General features: G+C 44.5%; 1 protein-coding gene and 1 long non-coding RNA gene across 10 annotated transcripts in view; one reads left to right on the plus strand and one right to left on the minus strand.

The window, feature by feature from the left end:
• The window catches only part of LOC135233892 (uncharacterized), a 122,298-nt gene that overhangs the window by 29,528 nt on the left and 67,995 nt on the right, over nucleotides 1–24,775 (plus strand). The gene's annotated exons all lie outside the window — the stretch shown is intronic.
• acot7 (acyl-CoA thioesterase 7) overlaps nucleotides 1–24,775 on the minus strand; it is an 81,663-nt gene that overhangs the window by 1,703 nt on the left and 55,185 nt on the right. For all 9 annotated transcript variants that reach the window (XM_064297834.1, XM_064297838.1, XM_064297837.1 and 6 more), the window contains one exon: nucleotides 15,948–16,132. In XM_064297834.1, the coding sequence (XP_064153904.1) occupies nucleotides 15,948–16,132 (185 nt within the window). The remainder of the gene's footprint in view (nucleotides 1–15,947; nucleotides 16,133–24,775) is intronic.

Consider the following 24,775-nt stretch of genomic DNA (forward strand, 5'->3'; position numbering starts at 1 on the left):
TCAGTACTAATAGCCTGCCCAACCAATGAGTGCTGCCGCCTGTCCCTCTGTACAGGAGGATATTCAGCTCTGTGGGTTTGTCTGCCAGGACCACAGTCCTCTGGCTGCATTTCCAGTGCAGTGGCTGCAAGCCAGCTATTCTTCATCAATGTCATTAAGAGGCTGGACACCTGTAGATCTTATGGCTATAATAAGGCTTCCCTGCTTACTGAATAGGCCTGGTCTTCTTGTTGGCATTACTATTAATGTTATTGTTCATCCCCCATTTTTTTTGGGGGGGGCGGGCGGAGGGTGTTGTATTTTATTTTGTGGGTGGTGGTGATGGAAGTAGTAGTAGTACTTGTAATGCTGTTTGCTTACATATAGCACATGGAGTTTGGCATCCAGACAAGTCTCTGAACTGAAACGCCCTTTTTTAGCCTTTTAAAAGGTACTCAAAGCGGTACTCAAAGCCCATTGCAAACAGATGTGTAGAGGGCGGGTGTGAGGTGTAAAGGCTCTGCTAAGTATAACTGATTCAATATAAGACCTACACCATGACTGCATCAGTCAGGCATATATATATATGTGTATATATATATATATATATATATATATATATATATATATATATATGTCTTAGTCAGATGTATTTGTATGCTGGATTACATTGATACTTAGTCACCAGTTTAAAATAATTTAATATCATATTGAGGGAAAATGGAATGAAAATATGTAAGAAAAGCAGCTCTGCAATGAGAATGTCGTAATTTGACCTTGAAAGAACTCCTTCCTTAGACTCAGTCCCTGTCCAGTTGCTCAGTGTGTTTTAATAAGTAGGGCGAGGGGGCAGCGGTGGACTGAACCACCCCTGTCAGGAACAAATGGAATTAAGCTGAAAGGCAGAAGGGAATAAAGGGCTTCAGCGAAAGAGTTTAGGGGACTGAAAGCCAAACTGATTAGGCCGGCTATTGCATTAACTGAATCGCATGGGTAACCTCAGGGAGCGGAGTAGAACAGTAAGTTAAGGTGTATGCTCACATAACACATATTTAAATGCACATATTTCATTCTTTTTTGTTTTTGTTTTTAGCAGACAGTGTCACGGTGCTTAACACCGATTGGTTAAGGTGTTAACAGCACAGAACTGTGCGCAACAAAAACCAAAAGTATTTGTCTGAGCAATCCTTATAGCTTCCTTTCTTAGGAAGTATTTTTGGAGGTTGTATTGAGAGCGGATGTTTCCTTTGCATAAAACAGAACTTAAAGCAAGGCACAATCAAATACATGGTAACCGACTCAGGGGAGAGAGAGAGAGATTTTCTATGCTGCTTTCATTTTTTTTGGTACTTGAATGACTCATGCAGTAGACATTCCTAAAAACGAACCAAAGAAATAAACAAAATGGAGGGTGTTAATTTGTAAATGGACACGCCGGTGACAAACTGACAAAAAGGCAACAAGAGAGCGAATGAGGACAAACCAAAAAGCTGATTGCGTTTCCTCTTCGGGTTCAAGTGCACTGTAAATGAAATGGCATAGCCGTCTCACATTAGCCGAGGCTTGTGCTCACAGCTGCCTCGGGCAGAGGACAGTTTGTAGAAGCACCAGATATGATCTGATTCCACTTTGCATCACAATCCTTTTAATCACATTGATAGGAATCTGTTCAGACAGAAGTGGGGCTGTTACGGGGATAAAGGACACGGCATTATTTGCTCAAGTGGACACTCAGCCATTGAAACTGAACCGTTTGTGTGAAACTAAGGAAAATGGCAAGAAGACAAACCAGAGACCGTGTTAATAAACCTCAGAAATTTAGGACGAACCCCTGTAGTTTCAGAACCCCCCCACCCCAGAACAAATAATGATATTTGAAAGTATCCAGCCGCCTACCCACATTTGGAATTTATTTTTTAAAAGCCATCTGGGGTGCAGCAGTTAAAAGTTTGTTTGTTTGTATGTCTTCTCCTGTGCATTGGCCTGACAGTTTAAAGGTCAGAGTTCATCAGTAATGATGCGCCCAAGCAATCGCATTTTTCACACTGACATATTTCATTTGTGTAATATATGTTATATACTGACATTTCAATGGTGTTATATATTTATGTATGTTACATACTGTGTTAGCAAGGCCTATTATTATGGGCAGTATAATGGTTATGGAACTTGGCTTCTAACCAAGGTTGCCAGTTCAATTCCAAGGTACGGAACTACCGTTTTACCATTGAGCAAGGTACTTAACCTGAACAGCCTCCATATATATCCAGCTGTATAAATCGATGCTGTGTAAAAAGTATAAAAATTGTCTAATTCGCTCTAGAAAAGAGCATCTGATAAATGGCAGTAAAGTACAGACAAAAGCGCAGTATATTCTGTTACTAACTAGCTATAGCTGATAACATGTGAAGATATCGTTCCCACAAATGTGTGCCAATCATGCTTGGGTTGTCACCAGACTCAGAACGTGTTCCCTTTCAGGTGGGGAGTATGTATTCATTTAGCCAGCCTCATCCAGAGGGACTTGGGAGATTAGCACACATAATGAGTGAACTGTGACACAGTACGATTTCTCTTTCACGTTTTTCAAAGTTAAAGGGTCCTTTGAGAAGCTGAATGCATTTCTTTGCCCCCAAGCGGCCGTGTGCACAAGGACGAACGTGCACAGTGGAGAGTTACAGCTTCCATTGAAACCCGTCTCTCACGTCTACGGTAAAACGGAATGTGGAATCGCAGCACGTATAAAAAACCAAGAGGTTGAGCAAGGTGTGCATCTGGGACAGCAAGCCTCTTACACCCCCCCCGCCATCACCTTGGATAGCTGTGATCTGTGGAACACAGGAGAAATACTTAACATAATAACATTCTGCAGTGTAGTTCTGAATAAACGATGGTCACAATGTTCACCATCTCCCCATTCGGCCACTGAATTGGACTTTGAGAAGAGAGATGCTGAACTGGTGGCTGTACTGCTACAGTGAGAACATTAAAGGGAGCTCTCTAATTGGGTAAGATGAAATCTCTCTGGATTTGCTAGATAATGGAATAATTGGTTTTTGGAATAACAGAGAATGGAAAACAGAGTCATATAGTGTCATAAGTGCCCCTTCTGCAGGACTGGTCTTGTCTTCGTTCGTGGTGATAAGGCTTTTGCAATTTAATAGCACGGGGACATTTACCAGTTGAGTAAGTCACACACTTAGGCCCCCTGACAATTTCTCTTTGTCACCTCTGATGAGGTTCTCAGCACCAGTAAGACCGGTTTCAATTAAACAAGTCTTGACTGTCCCTCTGCCATAAACTTTTCTCTTCTTCAGCTTCCCTCAAAAATACTCTCTTTCTCACTCACAGTTGCGTCCACACGTAATAAAATAACTAAATAAATAAAACTTAGTACTCAGTGAATGAATTAAATAAAAAAAAAAAAATAATCATGATGAATTCAACAGGTGCCCCACATTTATTAAATGAAATTGATTGTTCCTGTCAACATCCATTGAAGTGCCTAATATTCTCGCACCACAATGACTCGTGGTGCCCAAGAGCTCCAGCTAAATCACATGGGAGGCTACGTCTTTGCACATAATGGGAACAAGTGGACTCTCTAGCAATCAAAACACATTTCATTGTTACCCACACAGAAGCCCTACCGTACATGCAGCCAAATGACGAGTGCGATTTGCAGAGAAAGGCATTTTACCGGTTAGATTTATTAATTCAACTTTAGGGATCATTGAAAATCATAAGGGATTTAGGCACTACAAATCTACTCATCTACCAATAACACATGTGATAATTGCTGAGGAAAACTTCACTCAAGATCGAGAAAGAATGAACAGTGATTAATTTTACAGGAGAACAGCATTAGCCAACACGATAACAGGCGTTATTAAAATAATATTTTACGGCTAGTTTGAATGAAGATTGAGTTAGCGTTACCCTTCAATGAACTCAAGAAAATGAGTTGAAACAGATTGCCTGTGAGCAGTGGGAGGATGAAAGCTCCTCACGCCTCCTTTCTCTCGGAAGGCTGGTCTCAAAGCGTTTCTTTAACCCCCTGAGCTCAGCGTCGCTGTACCCAGAACTATTCTCTCCCACACAAAAATGCTGCCCACCCAGCTAGCACAGAACGTTCTCGCAATGCTACCGGAACGTTCCGTCGGTGTTATAACATTGGCACAACGTTGGCATTACGTTGCCGCAATATTGTGGGACCGTTTCGTTTTTAGCTGGGTAGAATCCATTTAGAAAACCTGAGCCTGGAAAAGGCATCTTATCGCCACAGTCAGGATCTGTGGAAGCGCCCCTTGCCCAGCAGCCCATTTACTGCCCACAACTCAGTGGCATCCATCACAATCGCTCAGTAAGATGGTTTAGCATCCACACGCAAGACCCAATTAAAACCCAATTAGGAAAGAGAAGAGGAGCTGAAGGATGGAGCCGCCAAACCCACCGTTGGCAGGATGTTTTCAACCAGCGTCGCTTTCACAATTATCTCAGAACCGCCCCTGGGAGCCCACAAACCCGCTCGATACATTTTTATACAACAAAAAAAAGCTAAATGAATTCTGCGGGCATAGCAAAGTGCCACATTTTATGACAGAGAATTCCCAACAGTCGGAATATCGATCTCTCCTAATATATGATCCCTGTGCTCCCGATGAAATGGCGGCTGAATTAACCTGCTAAGAGAGACGCAGGGCGAAGGGAAAAAAAAATAAAAAATTAATGGTCTCCTCTGCCCGGGCCAGTTGAAATCCCAGCGGCTTTTTGTAGATAAATTCGCCTTTCCTAAGGAAGATTTATGCTTCAGTCCGAGTGATAAACCAGAGAGGTTAGGTTTCAAAGTACTCCATGTACATGAACTCCCTCCGGACGCTTTAATGAAAAGGAAAACATCCAGAAACAGATCTGGGTTGCATACCAAAGTGCCACTTGATAGGCGCTCTGTCTCCCTCTCAGAGGAAGTAACAGCGTCTCCCTCACCTTCAGGAAGCACAAGGACATGTTTACGACGTTCATAAAAAAATCAGAAGACGGGATCATCTGATATGATGTCATCAGAAACCTTTTCTCCGTAAATCAGCGTTTACGGTGGCAGTTTACAGTCGGGTCGGATCTGAGTGCTGTGCTGAAACTATTGCACACACCGCCAGTACTTGCATTCAGCATCATAACAGTCATGTTTTTTTGTTTTTTTTTGCTTGCCAGTTCATTATTTATTCAGTTAAACTATTTATACTTGCGATCTGTACATCTATTATCGTCTGTGTCCAGAAACAAGATGATTAATGAAACTAAGATTAAATAAATGAAATGTGAGCTGACATATAATGTCAGAAAATGTCATTTATATCAACTTCAGACCATAACTGGAACCTATTTTTGACTTGCCAAAAAAAGCAAAAAACAGAAACTCAAGCAAATGAGTCTGCTATAGCCGCCTTGTAGTATATGATTAATGCACACCCATCTGTGCCATACTCAGTCTCCGTTCACTGCAATAAAAGACTCCTGCGATAATCCTGCGCAGATGTAAACTGTGTATTTAACGGAAACCAGGCTTTTCTTTTACTCCCCATGGGAAGACACCGAGGAGAAGGTATTCCAATCAGGATCTCAGCCTGAGACACACATAAACCTGGCATGGTGGCCCATAGACTCAAACTGCAACTCCGGCTATGTATGCGTAGGCTATGCAAAGAGCCAACAAAACAGATTTTTGCTTGCAATTGTATTTCCCCATGCCTCATTGAAATGTTAGACTATTCTATGATTTTTTTTTTCTCCCGCAAGGAAAAGGTAGTTGTGAGATATTTTCATGGAAAACCGCAGAGCCATTCGCGGAGATGTGCAGCCAATCCTAGCGCATGATACTGTTCTGTACAATGCTGTTCAGTGTCCAATCGCAGTGCATAACCCTGTCCAGTGGAACACTATTCAGCAGTGTAAGTAGAAGACAGTGTCAAGCATAATGCTGTCCATTGGCCAATCACAGTGCATGGCACTGTCCAACTCGACACTTTCTAGTGTCCAATCGCTGTGAACGTCACTGTCGAGCACACTGTTAAGTGCCAAGAGACTGGCTGACACAAAAAAGAACAGCACAAGGGTCCAGTGACGTCTCTGGTTAGCCCTGGGCACCTGGGCCTTTGTAACTGCACTGCAGTCTACCCACATTCCACACAATAGAACATTCTCAGTAGGTCACCCAGGAGGAGCCAGTAAAAGGACAGGAGTCTCCCTGTGCAAAGACCGCACATACAAAACCGCACACCTCACGGGTCAGAGGTGCCAAACACTGTGCAGAGGTCCGATATGCAACTCCGGAAAATTTTACACATCTGGATAGAGAGGGAAATTTTTTAACCAATTTTGTTATCCCTTATTAATATTAGAATTTTCTGTCGTATTCTGTTGTCATAACATTCTCCTTCGGCTTATTTGAGGGCACCGACTACTCTCCTCCAAAAAGCGTGTCCTTGCAAATGACCCGAGGTGTTGTGGTTGTGTGATGGGGCGGGGCAGCCCTCCCAGCTAACCCGCGCCCAGTAAGGATGGTGCTACGGCCGATTTCTCACCTTTATTAAACATTTAAAAAATGTAAATCATTTGAACATTTATTGCTGCGCGTGTTCTAAAGCTGGCAACGTTCCTCTAGACAAATTATTTTAGCGCAGACTGCATTAGAGGCCTGCCAAGAACAATGAATGTTTTATAACATAATATGATCCTTGATGAGCATTGATCGCTCGTTTGTAAAGAGTGAGAGTGGTCTCATATAGCGCAGGCACTCAAAAACTATATTACATGTGTAAATTAAAGTAAATTATATGTGTACAAAAAAAGGCAGTGAATAATATAACCTTTATAAATGCTAAATGTTTGTTGTAGATTTTAAGAAGATTTTTATGTGGTGTTGCCATTCTTTGGCACGTTTGGATAAATAATCCTCTTTGCCTAAAAAAGGAGAATCTTTAAAACCCTACTTGTCGCCCCATTGCTTTTAAAATGTGCACCTGTTCGCTCCGATGTTTTACATCCACGTTACTCTTAAGTGTTCAGCTGGGACTCTTATCCAGAGCGACTTACACCGATTACATCTGACAAACAATCCATTTATGCAGCTGGATATTTACTGGAGCAGTTTAACTAATTTGTCTTGCTCAAGGGCACAAGTGGCATTGTCTCACCTGGGAATCGAACCCACAACCTCCGAGTTGCAGGTCAAGTTCACCAACCATCCTACAATAATGCTACCTCGGTATAGTATAGGGTTTCATGTACAGGATTGTATTTTTTCATAGTATGTAGCCCACACATTTAGGACAGCCCTAGGTGTGTGTGTGTGTGTGTGTGTGTGTGTGTATGTATGTGTGTGTATGTGTGTGTGTGTGTGTGTGTGTGTGTGTGTGTATGTATGTGTGTGTGTGTGTGTGTGTGTATGTATGTATGTATGTGTGTGTGTGTGTGTGTGTGTGTGTGTGTGTATGTGTGTGTGTGTGTGTGTGTGTGTGTGTGTGTGTGTGTGTCTGTCTGTATTTGTGTGTGTGTGTGCGCGCGCGCACTCGTGCATGCATGTGCGTGTAATTTGTTCACAATACGCGGAGTAGGTGGAGAAACTGGAGAGACAACAGACCTCCTACAGGCTCGTAAAGCGGTGCTAATTACACACACCTGCCACTACCACTGCTGACAACAAGGGACAGAGCGTCAGCGATATCCCAGTGTGAGCTTCCCCCTCCGCCTTGCCTACAGTCTCTGAAATGCCAGGCTTGGCACCAGCTCACTGAGTCCAGGGGAACCACCACGGAGGCCTGGACCAAGTGATTATAGAAATCTCAGACCACAACCAGACATCTGTTAGCCTTATGAATAGGATGCAGAAGGACGGCAAGTGAGCCAGGGTGTCCTAACTGAAAGACAGGGCCTACCTCCATAGAAATGAAGTGAAATGGCTAATTACTGAAAAAGCCATTTGTGGCATATTTGACATAAACCCACGTGGATTACATAACCGCAACATTCCAGAACATTGGACTTCTGCCCCTGCCCAATTAACAATTAATAGCCCCCCCCCGCCCCCCACGTTCAGAAATGAGAGCTCTCATACTGACTGTACACTGTAACAGCACCGTCAAAGTACACGGTTTTTCAGGAAACCAAGTTATTTCAGTCGGATGGAGGGCTCATACGGATCGCGTTGGAGGAAACCTCGTCTCAACCGCCGGCAACACGTGGCGTGATCCGGCGTCCGTTCCCAACCCCGCTACGTCCCGCCCGCCTGCGACATGCAGAGCGTTCAGTGCGCGTCCCCGCGGAATCACCGCCGCGATAGGGTACGGTGTAATTATGAGAGCACAACAGAAATACACGGCATGTGGGATGCATAAAAAAAAAGAAAAAAAAAGAATAAATAAACATTAAAGAGGAAATATCTGCGTATCCTACACCGCGTCAGCGCCCCCCTGACAAACACTGTAATTCTATCTCCTTTCCTCTACCACCCACATTTTCTATTTTTTTCTTCACTTGGTGAAAAGAAATGAGAAAAACTGTTTATTTAACTGCATTCATACCCCTCCCCCTCCCCCCCCCACCTGCCCCCATCCTCCCCAGGTGTGACACAGAGGTCTGGGGGGAGAGGGGGGGTAGAGCTGTTCCCCTTTCAGCGGGTGCACTTTAAAGTCTCTCTAATTTTCGCCGCCCGACCGCGGTCTTCTCGGAGGAAGCTGAAAACGTATTCGGCAGGCAAGCTGCGCGCTTTTTGATACCCCCACGCTGCCTCCCACCATCCCTTCGCCTTTGTGTTTACCTCATTATGGAAGCAGTAACCGCTCCTCCTTCTGTTCCACCCCCCCCCCCCCCCCCCCCCTCATCTGCATTCCCTCCACAGCGGCCGCCGACACCGGGGCGTGTCTGTGATCCGCGCGCTCGCATCGCACGCTTCTTTTCCTCGCGGGCGGTGCGCGGGCGGTGCGCGGGCAGCCGGTCCCGCCGCGTCTCCGTTTCCCTTAAATAAGGAAGCCCTGAGCCGTGCCGGGCTGCACTCCGCCGGTCCGCTCAAGGTGCTCCTCCCCGGCTCGTTTTTCAGCGCACGGTACATTAACCCCGGGGTGGAAAACTGTGAAGGCCCCTGAAAGCCTGCTTCGGAGCTTCACACGTCGCTTTTCAGAGTGTCATACGTGGCCTCTATTCAGGCAGAACACCCTCGCCACTTGGCAGGTCAGTGCGGTCGGGTTCCTGAGGGCTCAAACGGTCTCTCAAACAGTGTAAAATATCATCCACAGAAGTCTATTGTACTTACGTACTGTGTGCGTCATTCACATGTATTTGACACCGGAGTCGTTTCTCCTGGTGATGATATATTCCATTTCCAAAAGGGAATATAGGGCTCCTGTGCATCAAAATATATTAAAAAAAGAAACTTAAATATGCCACTAAACTAAAAATGCCACTTAGTTCCATTTATGAAAAGGTAATACATGAAATTCAAAGGCCTGTAAATACTGAAGTATTATATTAGCATCGGGACAGTTAACACCGGAAATAACTCAGCATAATAGTGAAGTCTCTGAATATTGTACCACTATTTTTATCTTGTCTCACTTTTATTAGACATATGTGACAACTGTGTGCAGCGCAAACAGATGATTCTGGAACTTTCCTCTGAAGCTCCATTTTCCAGCATTCTCTGTGCCATTAAGGGTTTGTACATTCACACGTTTTTCAAGACTTACTTTCAGAATAACTTCTGACAGTATAAAAAGCTTTAAAAAAACTGATGGGGTTCAATAATTTATTTACATCAAGAGAGGGAGAAAAGTGAACATCTAAGAACATCCATTCAAGAGAGGGGGGGAAAAAAAGAGTGAACATCTGTCTTTGATGCCAGGAGGAAGAAACTAATGTAAAAAGGCCCCACTTTATCAAATGTTGCTGAAATGTGTCTTCTCGAGATTTACCAGAACCTTCCACACAAGTCACTGGCAAAAGCACTGAGCTGAGAGCAGCCAGAAGCACAGACGACCCCAGCTGTTCCATGCAACGTTGGCCTTTTGACGACATTTGGAAATTGCCGCTGTAATCGGTATTCAGCTTGGACCCGGAGAATAAACAGCAGCTTCTACCCGGAAGCGTTTTAATGGTCGGAAAAGTTAAGGGGAACCAGGTGATACGCAAAAACACAGCTGGGGCACATTCCGGAAGACTAACGTGCCAAAAACCCCTCCAGCTCAAGGCTGCAGATCTTTAGCTTTCCCCGTCAACGGCTCCTGACTCACACGGTCACATGGTATGGCATAATTGGTTTGGGAAGTGGGCATGTAGTAACAATGCGGCAGGTTTGATCAGGCAAAAAGCTTTGCTGTCTTGAGCAATGCAAACAACCTGAAACTGAACCTTAAAAAATATCAGACCGCATTAGCAGATTACATAGAAATGACATGGAATACACAGCACTGTAAATCAACCTGAATCAGGGTGCCTGCTAAGCATTAAGTAAACTGTGTGGCATTAAGCATGAAGTAAACTGTGTGGCATTAAGCATTAAGTAAACAGGCATGCAGTTCGGGGCAGTGAAAGGAGCGGCAGGGATAGGCCAGAGGGGGGTCTATGCAGCCCTGGCACGGCTTGTCTGTGGAGCAGGCAGTGTCATCAGCGTGGGGCTACTGAGTGTCACTCTCTGAGCAGTAGCACTAAACAGTAAATAACAGGTGAATGACTACGGCCATCTGGCAGCTCGCGTGATTGGCTCAGCGTGTGGCGCAGCCATTTCTGTGTGCGTTACCATGGGACCGGTCAGACTCTCGCACTGCAAGGGCTGTACTCTCCACAGGCTTGCATAGATCATCCGTCGCACGGCTTACAAACCTCTCCTCGTTTTATTTTGACAGTAACGTGTGTATTTGCCATTATTTTGCACATGGATTTAAGACGAGAGTAATCAGTCTTAAATACATTTCTTTTCAAATGGCGTCACTTTGGTATGTTTACATCAAGATTAAATATGAAATATTTTGCAATATTTAAACAAAGTAATTACAAAAATATAAATTTCTCTTGTACATTTATGTTTTTCTATATTTTTTTTCGCCCCTTCTGGGGAAAAGACTATCACAAATTGCAGTATAGTTCTTATCCACACAGTTAAATGACACTCCAAAAAGCATATTTTAAAAACACAAAGATCAAAAACATATTTTTGGAACCACATTAAAAAGGAACCACATTACCACATTAACAAAGTGTGATAAAATGGGTGCTTCATTACATTTACCCTGGAACAATGCTGTCAGCACTGGAATAATTTGTATGGCCAAAAAATCTGTTCGGAAAATTAGAAAAATTAGATAAGAAAGCCAAAGCTTAGCAACTAACTGTAGTTTGCTTTTGAACAGTATCCTAAATACGGAAAAATCTGAATCTCAAATGTCTCCATCTCTGTTTACAAAGTGAGGGGGATAAACAGTGAAGATAAATGGAGAGGAGGCTTGCATTTTGAGACGGTACTGTCTTATGTGTGCTATTTCAGTAAACAAAAATGAACTTTTGAAGTCCTTGAGAAAATGAGTAAATAAGCACTCTCGGGTGAAGGAGAGATCACGAAATGAAGTGCACTGGTATTTCAAATCTAACATCGCTCTGAGGCTGAGGTTGCACAGTGTACCTTGTCATGGGGGGATGAGGGCATCAGTAGAAGAGCAAAAATTTTAAAGGGAGACTACAAACAAAACAAGCATAACATAAAGTACATGTTTTAACCCCCCAAGAGATTACTTCCAAGAAAGAGGCATCTAAAAATAAACTTGCATCTCATTTTCTCATGGCTGTGGAGTTACTATGGCAACCAAACTTGTTTTGCGGGTGAGGGGCTCAGCTGAGTCTTAGCTGGTGTAGCGATTGTTTCTGAGGTCTCTGCCATAAAGCAAGGTCCCCCCCCCCCCCACCTGTCAGTTCCTTAATATTTCTACTGCCATGGTTACGGAGATGAAAAATGCAAAATGACAGACTGTCAGACACGGACGGTGCCAGGCATTTCAGTAGGTTTCCAATGTTTATATCCTTTTCCATTGAAACAATACATATTGTGTTTAAGGGTCGCTGAGAGCCACTGTGCAACCACCCCCAACACACACATGTACACACGAACACACACACACACGGAGCAACTGCAGTTGCTGTCAGCCAATCCCGGCCCCCTCCCCCCCCACCCCCTCTCCGCCTCTGAGCTAAAATGGGAATTCTAAAAATAGACATGAGAGATTTTTCACTTGAGTGAAAATCACCTGCTGACAAAAAATAGAAGGCACTGTCCTATCGATGTGCTATTTATATACAGGACCGTGCCTATTGCTGGTCACAATATGAGAATCCCATTAAATAGGGGAAAAAAATTAATGAGTTCATTATATTTTTTCTGTTTTAGCGCAGGAACATAGAGCCATTGGTCCCCCAAGAACGCTGACACGTGATTCATGATTTATTGTGTATTGCATAATGGTCACTAAGTACATTACTGATATGTACACTATGTGTGAGCTTTTACGGTTTCACACATTTGCATATGAACAACCGAACACTAAGATGCAGTATTTAAATGGCGTGTATTTATTCACGCAGTTAACGTGCCAAGTCTTTGTTCTTCACCAGTAAACCGCCGGTTTGTATCTAAGGCTCTGGTTCATCGGACGCCGTGGCCACGTTTGTCTCAGCGTTTGTTTTGAGCAAAGACGCCGTGGCTCCTGCGCCGGCAGAGCTAGCCTTCTGTGCACGCAGTGGCGGCGAGCCTCCGATATCGGCACGTCTTTCATTTATGTTTAAAAGCCTGTTAATTTCTTCTGGTCTCTGAGCTGCCATAGGGAGCCTTAAGGTGCTGCATAGCAGGTCATTACACTGTAAAAAAAAAAAGGGAACCCAGAAAAGGGGTTACAGTGATTCAGTGTATTTTTTATTTTTTTAGTTTAGTTTCAAATGCATATGAACTGTGCAAAATAGTCTTAGAACACTGTTCTAAATCTGCGTGGTTAGGTCAGGGAGGGCTGGCTAGGGACAGTTGGCTTGGGGCTCCTCACTAAAGTGCACCCACCCTTGCATAAATATAAAATTCCAAAAATAGCATTGATTGAGCTGTCTCTTTGCTATTTTCTGCCTTGTTTGCTTGCGATTCTACATCAGAGCACTGGCAGCAAAGTGGGTCGAATTCCTTTTTATAGCTGGTGATTAATTATTAACGGAAAGGTCTGTGCAATTTAAAAAAAAATAATGCACATGACAACTGTGAATTACTGTACAATAATGTTCCTTGTGGTAATTCAGTCTAACTCAAACAAATGGGTCCAAATTAAGCTTTGGAAATAAAATGAAATATTGGGGGAAAATAACTCAAAATGTCATGCTTTATTATTTTTATTTTCCCCAAATTTACTAAGAAGCAGTAATCTAAATTTAAAAAAAATTTTTTAAAAAGATTTAAGGTTGTTGTGTTTTCAAGCCATCTGTAGGCCTTGTTTATTTTGACCTGGTCTGTCATTATGCTTCTTTTTTTTAATATATGTATTTTAAAACCCTGATCAATGATGAACAGGAACTTGCTGCTGGGATATTGGATCAATGCTTCCTGTCTGGGAGGGGGATGATGAGTTGAAGGGAGGAGCGGGTGAGGAGCTTCATAAAGCCACGCTTAGCCTTCAGAGAGCTGGAAGAGAGCTACATGCTGCACAATACAATATTGATGAGAGCCAAACCAAAATGGTGGCGCGTCTCATGAAATGACACTATATTTAGCTTTAGGCCACCCGAGAGATGGGAGCCGCGATTTGAATGGGAAAGAAAAAATGAAACTGGTTCCACGCACTGCAGTAGTGCACTTGATTCAGTGATGGATCCATCCTAATCAATAAGTAAATGACAAGCTTATATGGGCCTGTTTTAGTCATTATGTACTCGTATCTTTCTGAATTTTTTAGACCCCCCCCCCCCCCAACTTTGTGAACCACCACAATAGCGTATGTTTTTAAAAATCTATTCCTACCTTTGTGGAAAAGCCATACATTATTTCAGATTTTACTTTCTGCTGATATCAGATTTTAATTGCAGCATTGATCGTTGCTCTGGGAAACGCATTCTCCCGAGAGCCGTACTTTTCCATTCAACTGTTCCTTCAGCTCTGAGTCCAAAGGGACAGCCAATCAAAACACTCTGTTGCCTTTTTTTCTTGCATCTGTTTGCATCAGTTCTCATATTTCCCTTATTTATTTCTTTTTTCCTCTACTTTAATAACAGCCAGTTGCATTAGCAAGCCTCTCCCATGACAACGAAATCCTCAATCAGTTCGGGAGAGAGACTGGCACGCACCATCTGCGTCTACCCCTTCTGCAGTCCAGCTGCGCTGCGCAGCCACTGTGCTGGAGGACTGCGCCGCTTTCCCAGCTGCGCAGACGAGCCGCAGGTGCTCGATAGCCTGGAGGAAGACCCACTCTTGCACGCTGAGGCGAGGAGCACCCTGCTGGCTCGCACCCTCCCTCCCCGGGCAACTCCCATTCACAGATCAGCAGGGCTGCCAGTCACAGTCAGCTATGGCGCAGTCGGGGTTCCATTCCAGCCTGCGGGGCGAATCGCTACGCCCGGGATGGGCCCTGCCTTTAAATTCCACTAACTCGTTTAAATGAGGATTCCACAAAAGATTTCTTATTCGCTGATTTGACTGGTGACCAATTGATGATACACGAGCATGAATGTGATAGCAGCTTAAATGTAGTAACTTGGTTAAATTCCATTGCAAGAGAATCCCGCTTAATGCACTATTTAGACTAGAGGAAAAAACAAATCAGCATTTGGTAATGGCACATTCTTGAAAAATACTTCACGTCTGCATTTATCTATTTTTTCTTCTGATTTGAATTATCCTACACTATCAACAGACAGGACGTGTCAAATCCAAGACATCAAATCCGACCAGCTCCATACAATATCCAGTCAGCTTATATTGTTGGTTATCTAAAGCAACCAGCCATGACACTATCACACTGATCCCTTTTCTGTCCACAAAATCTGCAGGATCTGCTGTACAGTAGCCAGAGCTGACTTACAGTACTGTATCGGAAGCACAGATTGTGTAACATAAACAGACGGACAGCTCCTGACATCCTCTCATCCTCTATACTTCCTTACTCCAGGAAGCTTTAGTTGGCTCCAGGAGGTTTCAGGCTGTATTTTAAAAGTCATGAACATTCATGAAGAGGAACGCTCAAGGATGGGACACGCACTGCAGCTGGTATTGCCCTCGGCCACAAGAATTCCCTCTGTGAATTTCTGTGGAACTTTTTTGCTTCTGCATTACTGCAGTTGAGAAAGTAACGTTCAATGTAAAGAATATGGAGCTGCACAGCATACAAATCTTTGTCTCCTGCAAACTTTTCCAGATTCAAGTTGCTGCATGAGACTACAGGTTACCTTTAGAGTAGGGACAGAATGCTGTATGAGACTACAGGTTACCTTTAGAGTAGGGACAGAATGCTGTATGAGACTACAGGTTACCTTTAGAGTAGGGACATAATGCTGTATGAGACTACAGGTTACCATTAGAGTAGGGACATAATGCTGTATGAGACTACAGGTTACCTTTAGAGTAGGGACAGAATGCTGTATGAGACTACAGGTTACCTTTAGAGTAGGGACAGAATGCTGTATGAGACTCCCATAGGTACATCTTAGTAGTTACTGATAGGGACAGAATGCTGTATGAGACTACAGGTTACCTTTAGAGTAGGGACAGAATGCTGTATGAGACTACAGGTTACCTTTAGAGTAGGGACAGAATGCTGTATGAGACTGCGGGTTACCTTTAGAGTAGGGACATAATGCTGTATGAGACTGCGGGTTACCATTAGAGTAGGGACAGAATGCTGTATGAGACTACAGGTTACCTTTAGAGTAGGGACATAATGCTGTATGAGACTACAGGTTACCTTCAGAGGAGGCACAGGAAGAGGCTTGTTCTCCTTGTCCAGGGAGATGTAGGTGAAGAAGGCGGTGACGGCCCGGTATTTCCCCTTGTCTGTCTCCACCAGCGGGTCGGCGTCCACAATCACCTCGATCTCCATGGACTTGTTGCTGGTGAAGGTCATCCAGCCAGACACAGAGACCACACAGCCTGGAGACACAGAGGCACAAGTCATACGTCAGTCCATCCCAACGCATTTATTGGCTGAGATTAGAAAGACTGTTCCTTCAGGGGTCAAAAATGAGAAGGCTTCATAAGGAATATTCCCATCTGTTTATCTAGAACATGTGTGATTTAACTCATGTTTGAGATAAACCACACACGTGGGCACCCATGCACACACACACTCACACACACACACACACACACACACACACACACACACACACACACACAACACCCTTCCATCATTGCACCCTCTCCAACTATTTTTGTTGCAGACCATCTAAACTGGAGCTTAGACTTAGAGCTGGCGCTCTCAAAACTGACAGAGGCGTAGCATGAACTGAATTGTCAGCCGAGCAATGTGGTGATCCATGATCTGGTTAGGGTAGCAGAAGACAGACAACTGTAATGAATCATGGTCTGGTTTAGTTACCGCAAAGTGGAAATGTCACTGAGAAGGAAGGCCTTGCATCGAAGTAAGCAGCCGGATCACAGGAAGCATAAAATCCCTCACTAACCTCCCTCAGGAATCGTGACGTGAAAGCCTAATTTTACATGACTGAGTATTGGTATTATTGTTGAGTGGTGTTTAGAATTTTGCAGTGGAGTCCCTTATGAAAGAGTTTCGTCAAAAAAAAGAAATTGTGGACACAGAGCTTCCAGGAGCATTGGCACATATTCCCATTACTATTGAATATTATCAGTAAATAATACTTCAGCAGCATTTCAACAAAGTTGTTTAACGGTGCGTTAACCAAAGGTATGCAGTATAATGAGTACTGCCTTAAACCAAGACAAATTTCACAGGCACGTCACGCTTGTTTCAATAATTTAGATTTGCATCACTTAGTCCAATGAAAACTACACACACTTGTCCTATGGATATACAGCTGTCTGTAGATTCGTAAACTTTGTTTGGACTTAACAGTGAATTTCAGATGACTTCAGTGTGGGAGTACTCATTGATATTCCATTATCACTTTACAGTTTAGGCCCAATTAGCATAAACTGAAACAAATCAGATTGAATAGATGGCTTCATGAAACTATCAAACCCACATCTTGGCTCAGGCCATTTTCAAAGCATTTGATCACTAATTCATATGCAAGAGTCTAGTTTATCTTCAGAGCTCTGTATATATGAGATTACTAAAGCCATTGCCTACTTTTAGATTACTCAGCATGCCATTTATATGTAAATCTTGGGACTTACATCTTAAGCTCTGGGGCCTGTGGTAGCGAAAACAAACACTCACATGCACAGCAAAACAAAGTTGGACAAGGTTAAATTCATTTCTCCATTATTGAAATAACCTTCAAATAGGCATGTTTTTCCTACAGAAAAACCCTTATAATGTGCTGCTGCCTATTATTCTTGCAGAGCGCTCAAAGGATTAAACTTTAATCGCAAAACATGTGCAATAATTTGAGTTCTCACACTTCAACACTTTTTTCGTAGCAATGGCTTCAGATCTCTGCCGTATAAATTAGTAATGATTCTTGCATCAGTGTTAGCAGAGAGAGTCACAGTGAAACACAGTTATCTTCTGGGCAGGTCGTATCCCTGTGATTTATGCCGAAACCAACCAATCTTAAAAAAATATATATTTTTAAACTCCAAGTAAATCCTACAAACTGCTCAAGAAATCTGTTTACGTAAAGATTCAACTGTCATTCCACTTCAACCCGGGGATGAAAGCATGGCGGCTCTTCACTGCGTTCAGGTGCTGTATTGTTTACATGCTGAAAGGGGGGAGAGGGTGCAGTGGACAGCACCTCCATGCCGGAGATCAGAGGCGGGGTCTGTGCAGCTGCGAGTGAGCCGGCCGGGCAGAAAGCACTCCTGCCCTCCCGCCTGCCCGTCCTGCGGCTGCTTCAAAGGGCTCTGGGCCTCTGCACACTTTGATCTCTGATCTGACTTGGGTTTGTCTGCCATTTTTGGCCTTTCATTTTTCCAGTGGCGTGCGGCCGGACGAGAGGGGGAACGGCAGCCCGGCTTCGCTCCGCGTCGGCTTCGCGTCACGGACGCACGCCGGTGCCTGTCAGCGTATCTGACGCGCGCGCACGCCGGTGCCTGTTAGCGTATCTGACACGCGCGCACGCTGGAGCCTGTTAGCGTATCTGACGCGCGCGCACGCCGGTGCCTGTTAGCCTATCTGACGCGTGCGCACCCCGGTGCCTGTTAGCCTATCTGACGCGTGCGCACGCCGGTGCCTGTTAGCGTATCTGACGCGCGCGCATAGCGGTGCCTGTTAGCGTATCTGACGCGCGCGCATAGCGGTGCCTGTTAGCGTATCTGACGCGCGTGCACGCCGGTGCCTGTTAGCGTATCTGACGCGCGTGCACGCCGGTGCCTGTTAGCGTATCTGACGCGCGTGCACGCCGGTGCCTGTTAGCGTATCTGACGCGCGCGCACGCCGGTGCCTGTTAGCCTATCTGACGCGTGCGCACACAGGTGCCTGTTAGCCTATCTGACGCGTGCGCACCCCGGTGCCTGTTAGCCTATCTGACGCGTGCGCACCCCGGTGCCTGTTAGCGTATCTGACGCGCGCGCACGCTGGTGCCTGTTAGCGTATCTGACGCGCGCGCACGCTGGAGCCTGTTAGCGTATCTAACGCGTGCGCACAGCGGTGCCTGTTAGCGTATCTGACGCGCGCGCACTTCGTCATTGTGGCTTAGCGTTTTAGCTGTGGATTGTTTTACACATTTTACAAGTGCGTGCAGGGTTTTGGGTTCAAAGAACTCGAGACGGGTGTTCGGTATTTTTCACACGTTGGAATCATGGCACAGAAAGGCAGCATTGTGGTCCAACTGCATCACTCAATTCCATGTTGTAGCATTAGCACTGGAACTAAGCTCACTTTGTCCGTTTTTGATATTATTCACAATGTATTTTTTTTTTTTTTAATTGCATCAGACACATATTTCTGAAGCATTCTCTACTTTCTCGTGATCCATACTGATAACATTAAACGGCACAGGAGGCATCACGCTTGCGCTTTGGGTTGTATAGAGACCAGGCACAGGAAGCACTGTTCAAGGCGCATGGAATCTCTGTTCTTTTGGTTTTAAGGCCCAAAATATCTTCTGAGGAAGGCAGTGCAATTAGTTTAGTGCGTGCTCTCTGCAAACGGACACAGCGAACGGCCCTGGTCCCCCGGAGATCTACTTCCCTCTCTCCGTTTGATGTCAGATCTGGTTTCCACGGCAACGGAGGCATGAGTTGGACAGTCTTTAAGAAAGAAATATAAAATGCTGGAATATTTCTACCTGTCCGTCATTTGGCACTCTAGGGCCAAAAAAAAAGAGAGAACTATTTACTGGCTAGCTCCGTTTCCAAGTTCTCTCGTTACTGCAGCCAAGAAGAGAGGGCTCATCAGGGCATCGCTAGGAAGCCAAGGCATCTCTGCCGATGCAGAGGTAGGCCTTAGAATAACGTAATAAAAAAAGTGTTTACTCCGTACGATAAGATTGTCGGATCATTTCCCTGTCTTTAGGCACATTTTTCAAAACAGAATATTGTTTGCATGGCCACACACTGCTGTTTCATAGTGAAGGTTCTTTTTCTCATGACTCCCTGTATTGAATTGCATTTATACCCCTTTTTCTGGACCACTGCAGCTCTATCAGAGCAGTGATTGCTTTGGTCTTTTCAATGCATGATACCGTGTCTGCTCTCGGTCAGATGGGGACTGTTGATATCCCATCATGCCTTGCGTGTGGTGGTGCAGTGGCACTGTCAGTCATTTCGCTCTAAAAATAAAGCCTGTTTCCAAGACACAGTAGTGTCACAAACATGTTGCTATGTAACCTGAACAGTTTTTCATTGGGGAATTAATTTCTAAAAACAAAAAAAAAAAGCAGCTACATCATTGCACACAGTCTCTTTCTCTCACCACCATCTCTCCTCTCTGCCTGCCACTTCTTCATTTATCTTCCTTCTCTTGCGTTCCTCACCCCCTTTCTCCACCCTCCTTTCTGTTATCGCCCCTCCCTCTCCTCTCTGGAGGGTGGGGGGTGGGTGGGGTCAGTAACGGCCGTAACCTTGCTGACGTGTGTTGTCCGGGGTTCTGTGTTGCTGTGCGTTTGGGGGGTGTCCCGCTCCCCCGTCGACAGGGTCAGCGCCGCCGAAGACCGCCACGCTTCGCTGGAGCTAGCGCCCAGATGGCTCCTAATCACAAGTCATTGCCACTGACACCTTGCGCTAGCCTGGCCGCGTTCACCGCTCCACACGTTGGCTGAGTCAGTCGTTCAAAGCCCACCCGCGGTTACCCAAACCAAAGCACCTATTCAACTTCATCTTAAAAAAATATATGCTATACCAGTTTTACTGGTAGCACTGCAAGGCGTCGTATCTGGAACACAATGCACTTCTCTGTGTGAGGATCTTGCATTGCACATGCAGTAGACTGAAATATCAGATTTCAGGTTTCATAACTCAAATATTCATTCATTCAATGATTTTCAAAGCTAGAATGTATAAGAAGTACACCTAAATAGCACCTTGGGCAGTTCCATTTATTTAATGAATAGCAATAATTGAATGTTTCTGGAAGATGTCAAAAGATATTTGAACATGATCCAAAAGAAAAGAGATGGCTTTGATACCCCAAGAAAAAAAAAACTTAGCCAGTGGAACTCATAAAGACTGATTCAGGAAGGCTTGGCAATTCTATGAAAAACCACCCTTAGGGTCATTACACCAATACATTTTTATTGAAGCAAATATTGTCTATTCAAGCAAAATTCAGTCTGGGGGAAAAAGAGACAGTAGGGAAGAGATCGGAAGGCATCGTTGCTGAGTGTAAAATGAAATGAAATATTGGTGCTGTCAATGCAATGTAAAGGCCTTTATATACCCTGAACAACGGCAAGCACAAATATCATGAGACCCTGTAGTGCATCTCACTAAAAATTAATTTGTCAAATAAAAAAATAAATGCAGCCATGCATTCATTGCATATCTCTTCCCCGACTTACTTACACAAATAACATCATTTGTGAGAAACACAATCAATTCAAGACACCTTCAAATTGTGTCTATTGATTTTTTCGTTCTTATATCCGGATGGTGGAAAGATTGAGAGAGCATAAAATTGAGAATTTTGACCTTTAAGGACGCTCTGCGTCACTTTGAGAAACTAGCTCTGAATCGAATGTTTCCGAGAATGCACTACTGTACCACAGGAATGTGTGAACTATGACTCAGACGTCCCACCAAGGCCTTCGGTTTGACACGTGAAACGGGTATAATGGGGGGGAGAAACATCACCTTTAGTGAATCTTCAGTGCTGTGAATGTAAAAAGGATCAATCAAATGCTAAGTAAGGCCTATTAGTCTCACTCAAAACCTATGCTATAATTTATTTGTGAACTATAAAGTGATACATAAATAAATGAAGTGCAGTGTATGTATTATCACAATAAGGCCATAGTACACCAGTAATACAGCTTCGTTTGAAGCTGTGTTCACAAAAACACACCTGGCCATGTGCAAAAACGTGCTCGGTTGTCAAGATTGGAAGACGGTAAAGATGGGAAGAAGCTAAATACTCAGGGCATGCCTGCTGTGCAGACTCTGTGCAGAGTCCTGAAAGGTAGGATGGTTTTCCAGAGAAAAAGCCTAGAGAAAGTGTCTGCCAGAACACATCAAGGCCTTGGGTGCACTTCTGCTCATACAACTACATGTACTTTCCATGAATTTCCATTTGAAAATGCCAAGTCTTTCCAGAAAGTGCCTAATTGATGCATCACATTTACATGCATTTAGGCAATTAGCAGGTGCCCTCATGTAGACATTCCTGCTGTAGAAAGGTATATTCTAAATGTTTCAAGGTCCTCTGGCCCAGCACAAAAACAACATCTGACTAACAGACACTGGCTTTCAAGAAGAGGAGCTGACTGTGCATTTAATAAGGAAATTCCTGCGTTCGTGCGTAAAGGAAACTTGTCTTGTTTCTTTTCTCCTCTTTTGAAGGTCAGTATTCTGTCATTTTCCACTGCTAAGAATCTCCCCCCTTTAGGAGGGGCATGTAAGTGCAGTAATCATCAGTATTCGATGAGCTTGCCTTGGCAAAGATATAGTTCCCCGACGTCCGTTGGAATAAAGCACAGTATTTGTCAGAGTCATCTCTCCGACCTGGTGGTTGCTTTTTTTACACCGCATTTGGAATTGAACCTTCAGCCTCCAGGTTACAAGCCCAGTATCCTACACAATGAAGTTCCACTAATTTGATATAGGTTGTATGACAGCCAATTATTGCCGCTTACTTTTAAGACAACACCCCTGGGCACCCTAAAAAAAAAACATTGCTTCGGCCTGGGGGGGGGACCATCTACTCAATAACGAGTGCAGTCCATCCTCACAGCGAGTCAAAACCTGCTTTGACAAGTGTTCGACTCCGGGCCCTTTGAAACCCAAATCAAAGTCCCATTACTGCAGTGCTGGACCACCCTGGGCAGTAACCCGTCCTGTGGAAATGAAGTGAAGGATTTCAGAGAAAAGGCAGCAGCTTTCATCATTCTCACTGCCAATGCCGCCCCTGAGAGTGTGAGGAGAGCCTGCCTCAAATATTCCAGCTGTACGTCACCCCCGCCGCTCACACACTGCTCTTCCTAAAACCTCTCTGAACAAAAATGTATAGAGAAGGCATACATCCTGAAAATCCGAGAAGGTTTGTAATTATTTTGAGAAAACTGGAGCGTGTGAGAAATGCACAATAACAGTCGCCTTTTCCTGAGACAAAAATGTCTTTCGAAAAAAATCTGGTAAATGCAGCCGAGCGACTCGCTGGCGTCACGGCCCTCCTCGCCTCGCTGCCCCGGCTCTGCCCGTTACGGCTCGCGTCAGGTTTAGAACATCGGTGCTCACCCACGGGGCAGCCACTGGAACGGCTCCGCCGCACCTCCAATCAGACTTATTACCCAGCGCCCAGCGCGTGACGGACAGGTCTCTCCGTTCCCCATCGCCGGGGGAACGGGCTGTCCCCCTCTCCCCGCCTGGCGGCTTTTCCCAGTCACGATTCCCCGCCTGCCCCCCCCCCCCCCCCCCCCCACCGTCCCCCCCCGTCCCACAGCGGCCAGGACAGGAGAGTCACAGGCTATCTTCTGACACAGACCGAATACCCCGCCTCTCCAAAACCGCCTCTTGGCTCCCTTCCCCACCTGCCAGCACAGCTATCTTATGAAATTCAGATTATTTATGGTATTTTCATGGCTTTATGTTTTTATGTTTAATGGATTTTTGAAGGTATTCTCTTGAAATGAGAATTCAGCGCAATGACCTGTGAGAGAGCTGTCTGCCAAGAAGCATGCATGCCATCTGACTGACAATATGTCAGATACATCTGCCTGTATACTTTTCTGATTTATTATACAGGTATTTCAGCTGGACAGATAATACCATGAATCTTCTAGGCGGCTACAAATTTGTTCGCCTAGTGAATTCGTTGCATGTCTCTCATAGGGTGAACTGTCCTGGTTCAAGGTGACCAAGAGAACCTCTCTCAGGATGAGACAGATTTAATGTCCGTTTCCCATTTGTTCGCTAATGTAGGCTGTCAGTTTTTAAAGGATTAACTGTGTCCGTTGTACATGAAGCCTCATACGTACAAATCCTGTCCTTGTCCTGCGGATGTAACTATGCTGTCAGTGTTTCATGTAAATGCCATAGGGCCCTTCACCTCATGCAACCCATGTTTCCTGGTCTCCCCAGGACGTCTCCGTACGGCGATACCGGTTTCGTCTGGTTGTCTCTCAGGGCAACCCTGTAAGAGAGTGTTAACCTGCAATCTGCTAGCTCTAAACAGTCAGCTTCAGGCAGAGATCCCCCCTGTTGCACCACTAGAGGTCTGCTGTAATGAGGACAGGAGGTACCAACGTCTGAGAATGCTGCTGTCTCATGTCCTTGAGTCTTTGAGCACAATGATACGTTGGGCTTTGACTCGACTGGTGCAGGAGCCAGGAAGACCCTGAAATAATAACATAGCAATGCAACAAGCAGTTATAAGCACTGATGTAATTAACTTTCCTGGATTAATCTACGTCTAAGTGAACTGTCGGTGGACCCACCTTACTGTAAACAGGCTGGCAGTGAACAGGCAGTGCCTTAATAAGCCATATATCTGAAAGAGTGCGTTTCACCATACTTCATACCTCAAAGAGCAAACGGGAGTACTGCCATTGAATGACATCATTGCTAGGTAGCCTCGATCCTCTATCATTGTAAATACTTTAATATTTCATCTTGTTGTTTTCCTAATTGGCATTTGCTCCGTGGAATATTCTCTTTAGCGTACGGTAAATATGTTGAGCACTTATCCGTGAGGAATGCACAGGCTGAAAGGGCTTTGTCGTTTCTTTCCCCCAGAATCAATATTTTGTTTGTTTTTCCGCCAGCGTACTGTCCTGGAGGATTGATGGCCGATGATGCGCAGGTTTTGTCAAGCAGGGAATTAGCGGTTTTCAGCAGAGTCGTCCCGACGTGAGCAGTAGGGAGAATAGAGAATTAATGGACTAAAGCCATACATAATTCATTTCCTCTATCTGGTTTCATAAGAAACAATAGCCAACTTTCCAAAATAATAAGAGGTAAATGAGGTGAAAAGGGCATGTTTTACAAATGTGTGCA

Source organism: Anguilla rostrata, chromosome 11 (assembly GCF_018555375.3).
Source record: "Anguilla rostrata isolate EN2019 chromosome 11, ASM1855537v3, whole genome shotgun sequence".
In the NCBI taxonomy this organism is placed as follows: domain Eukaryota; kingdom Metazoa; phylum Chordata; class Actinopteri; order Anguilliformes; family Anguillidae; genus Anguilla; species Anguilla rostrata.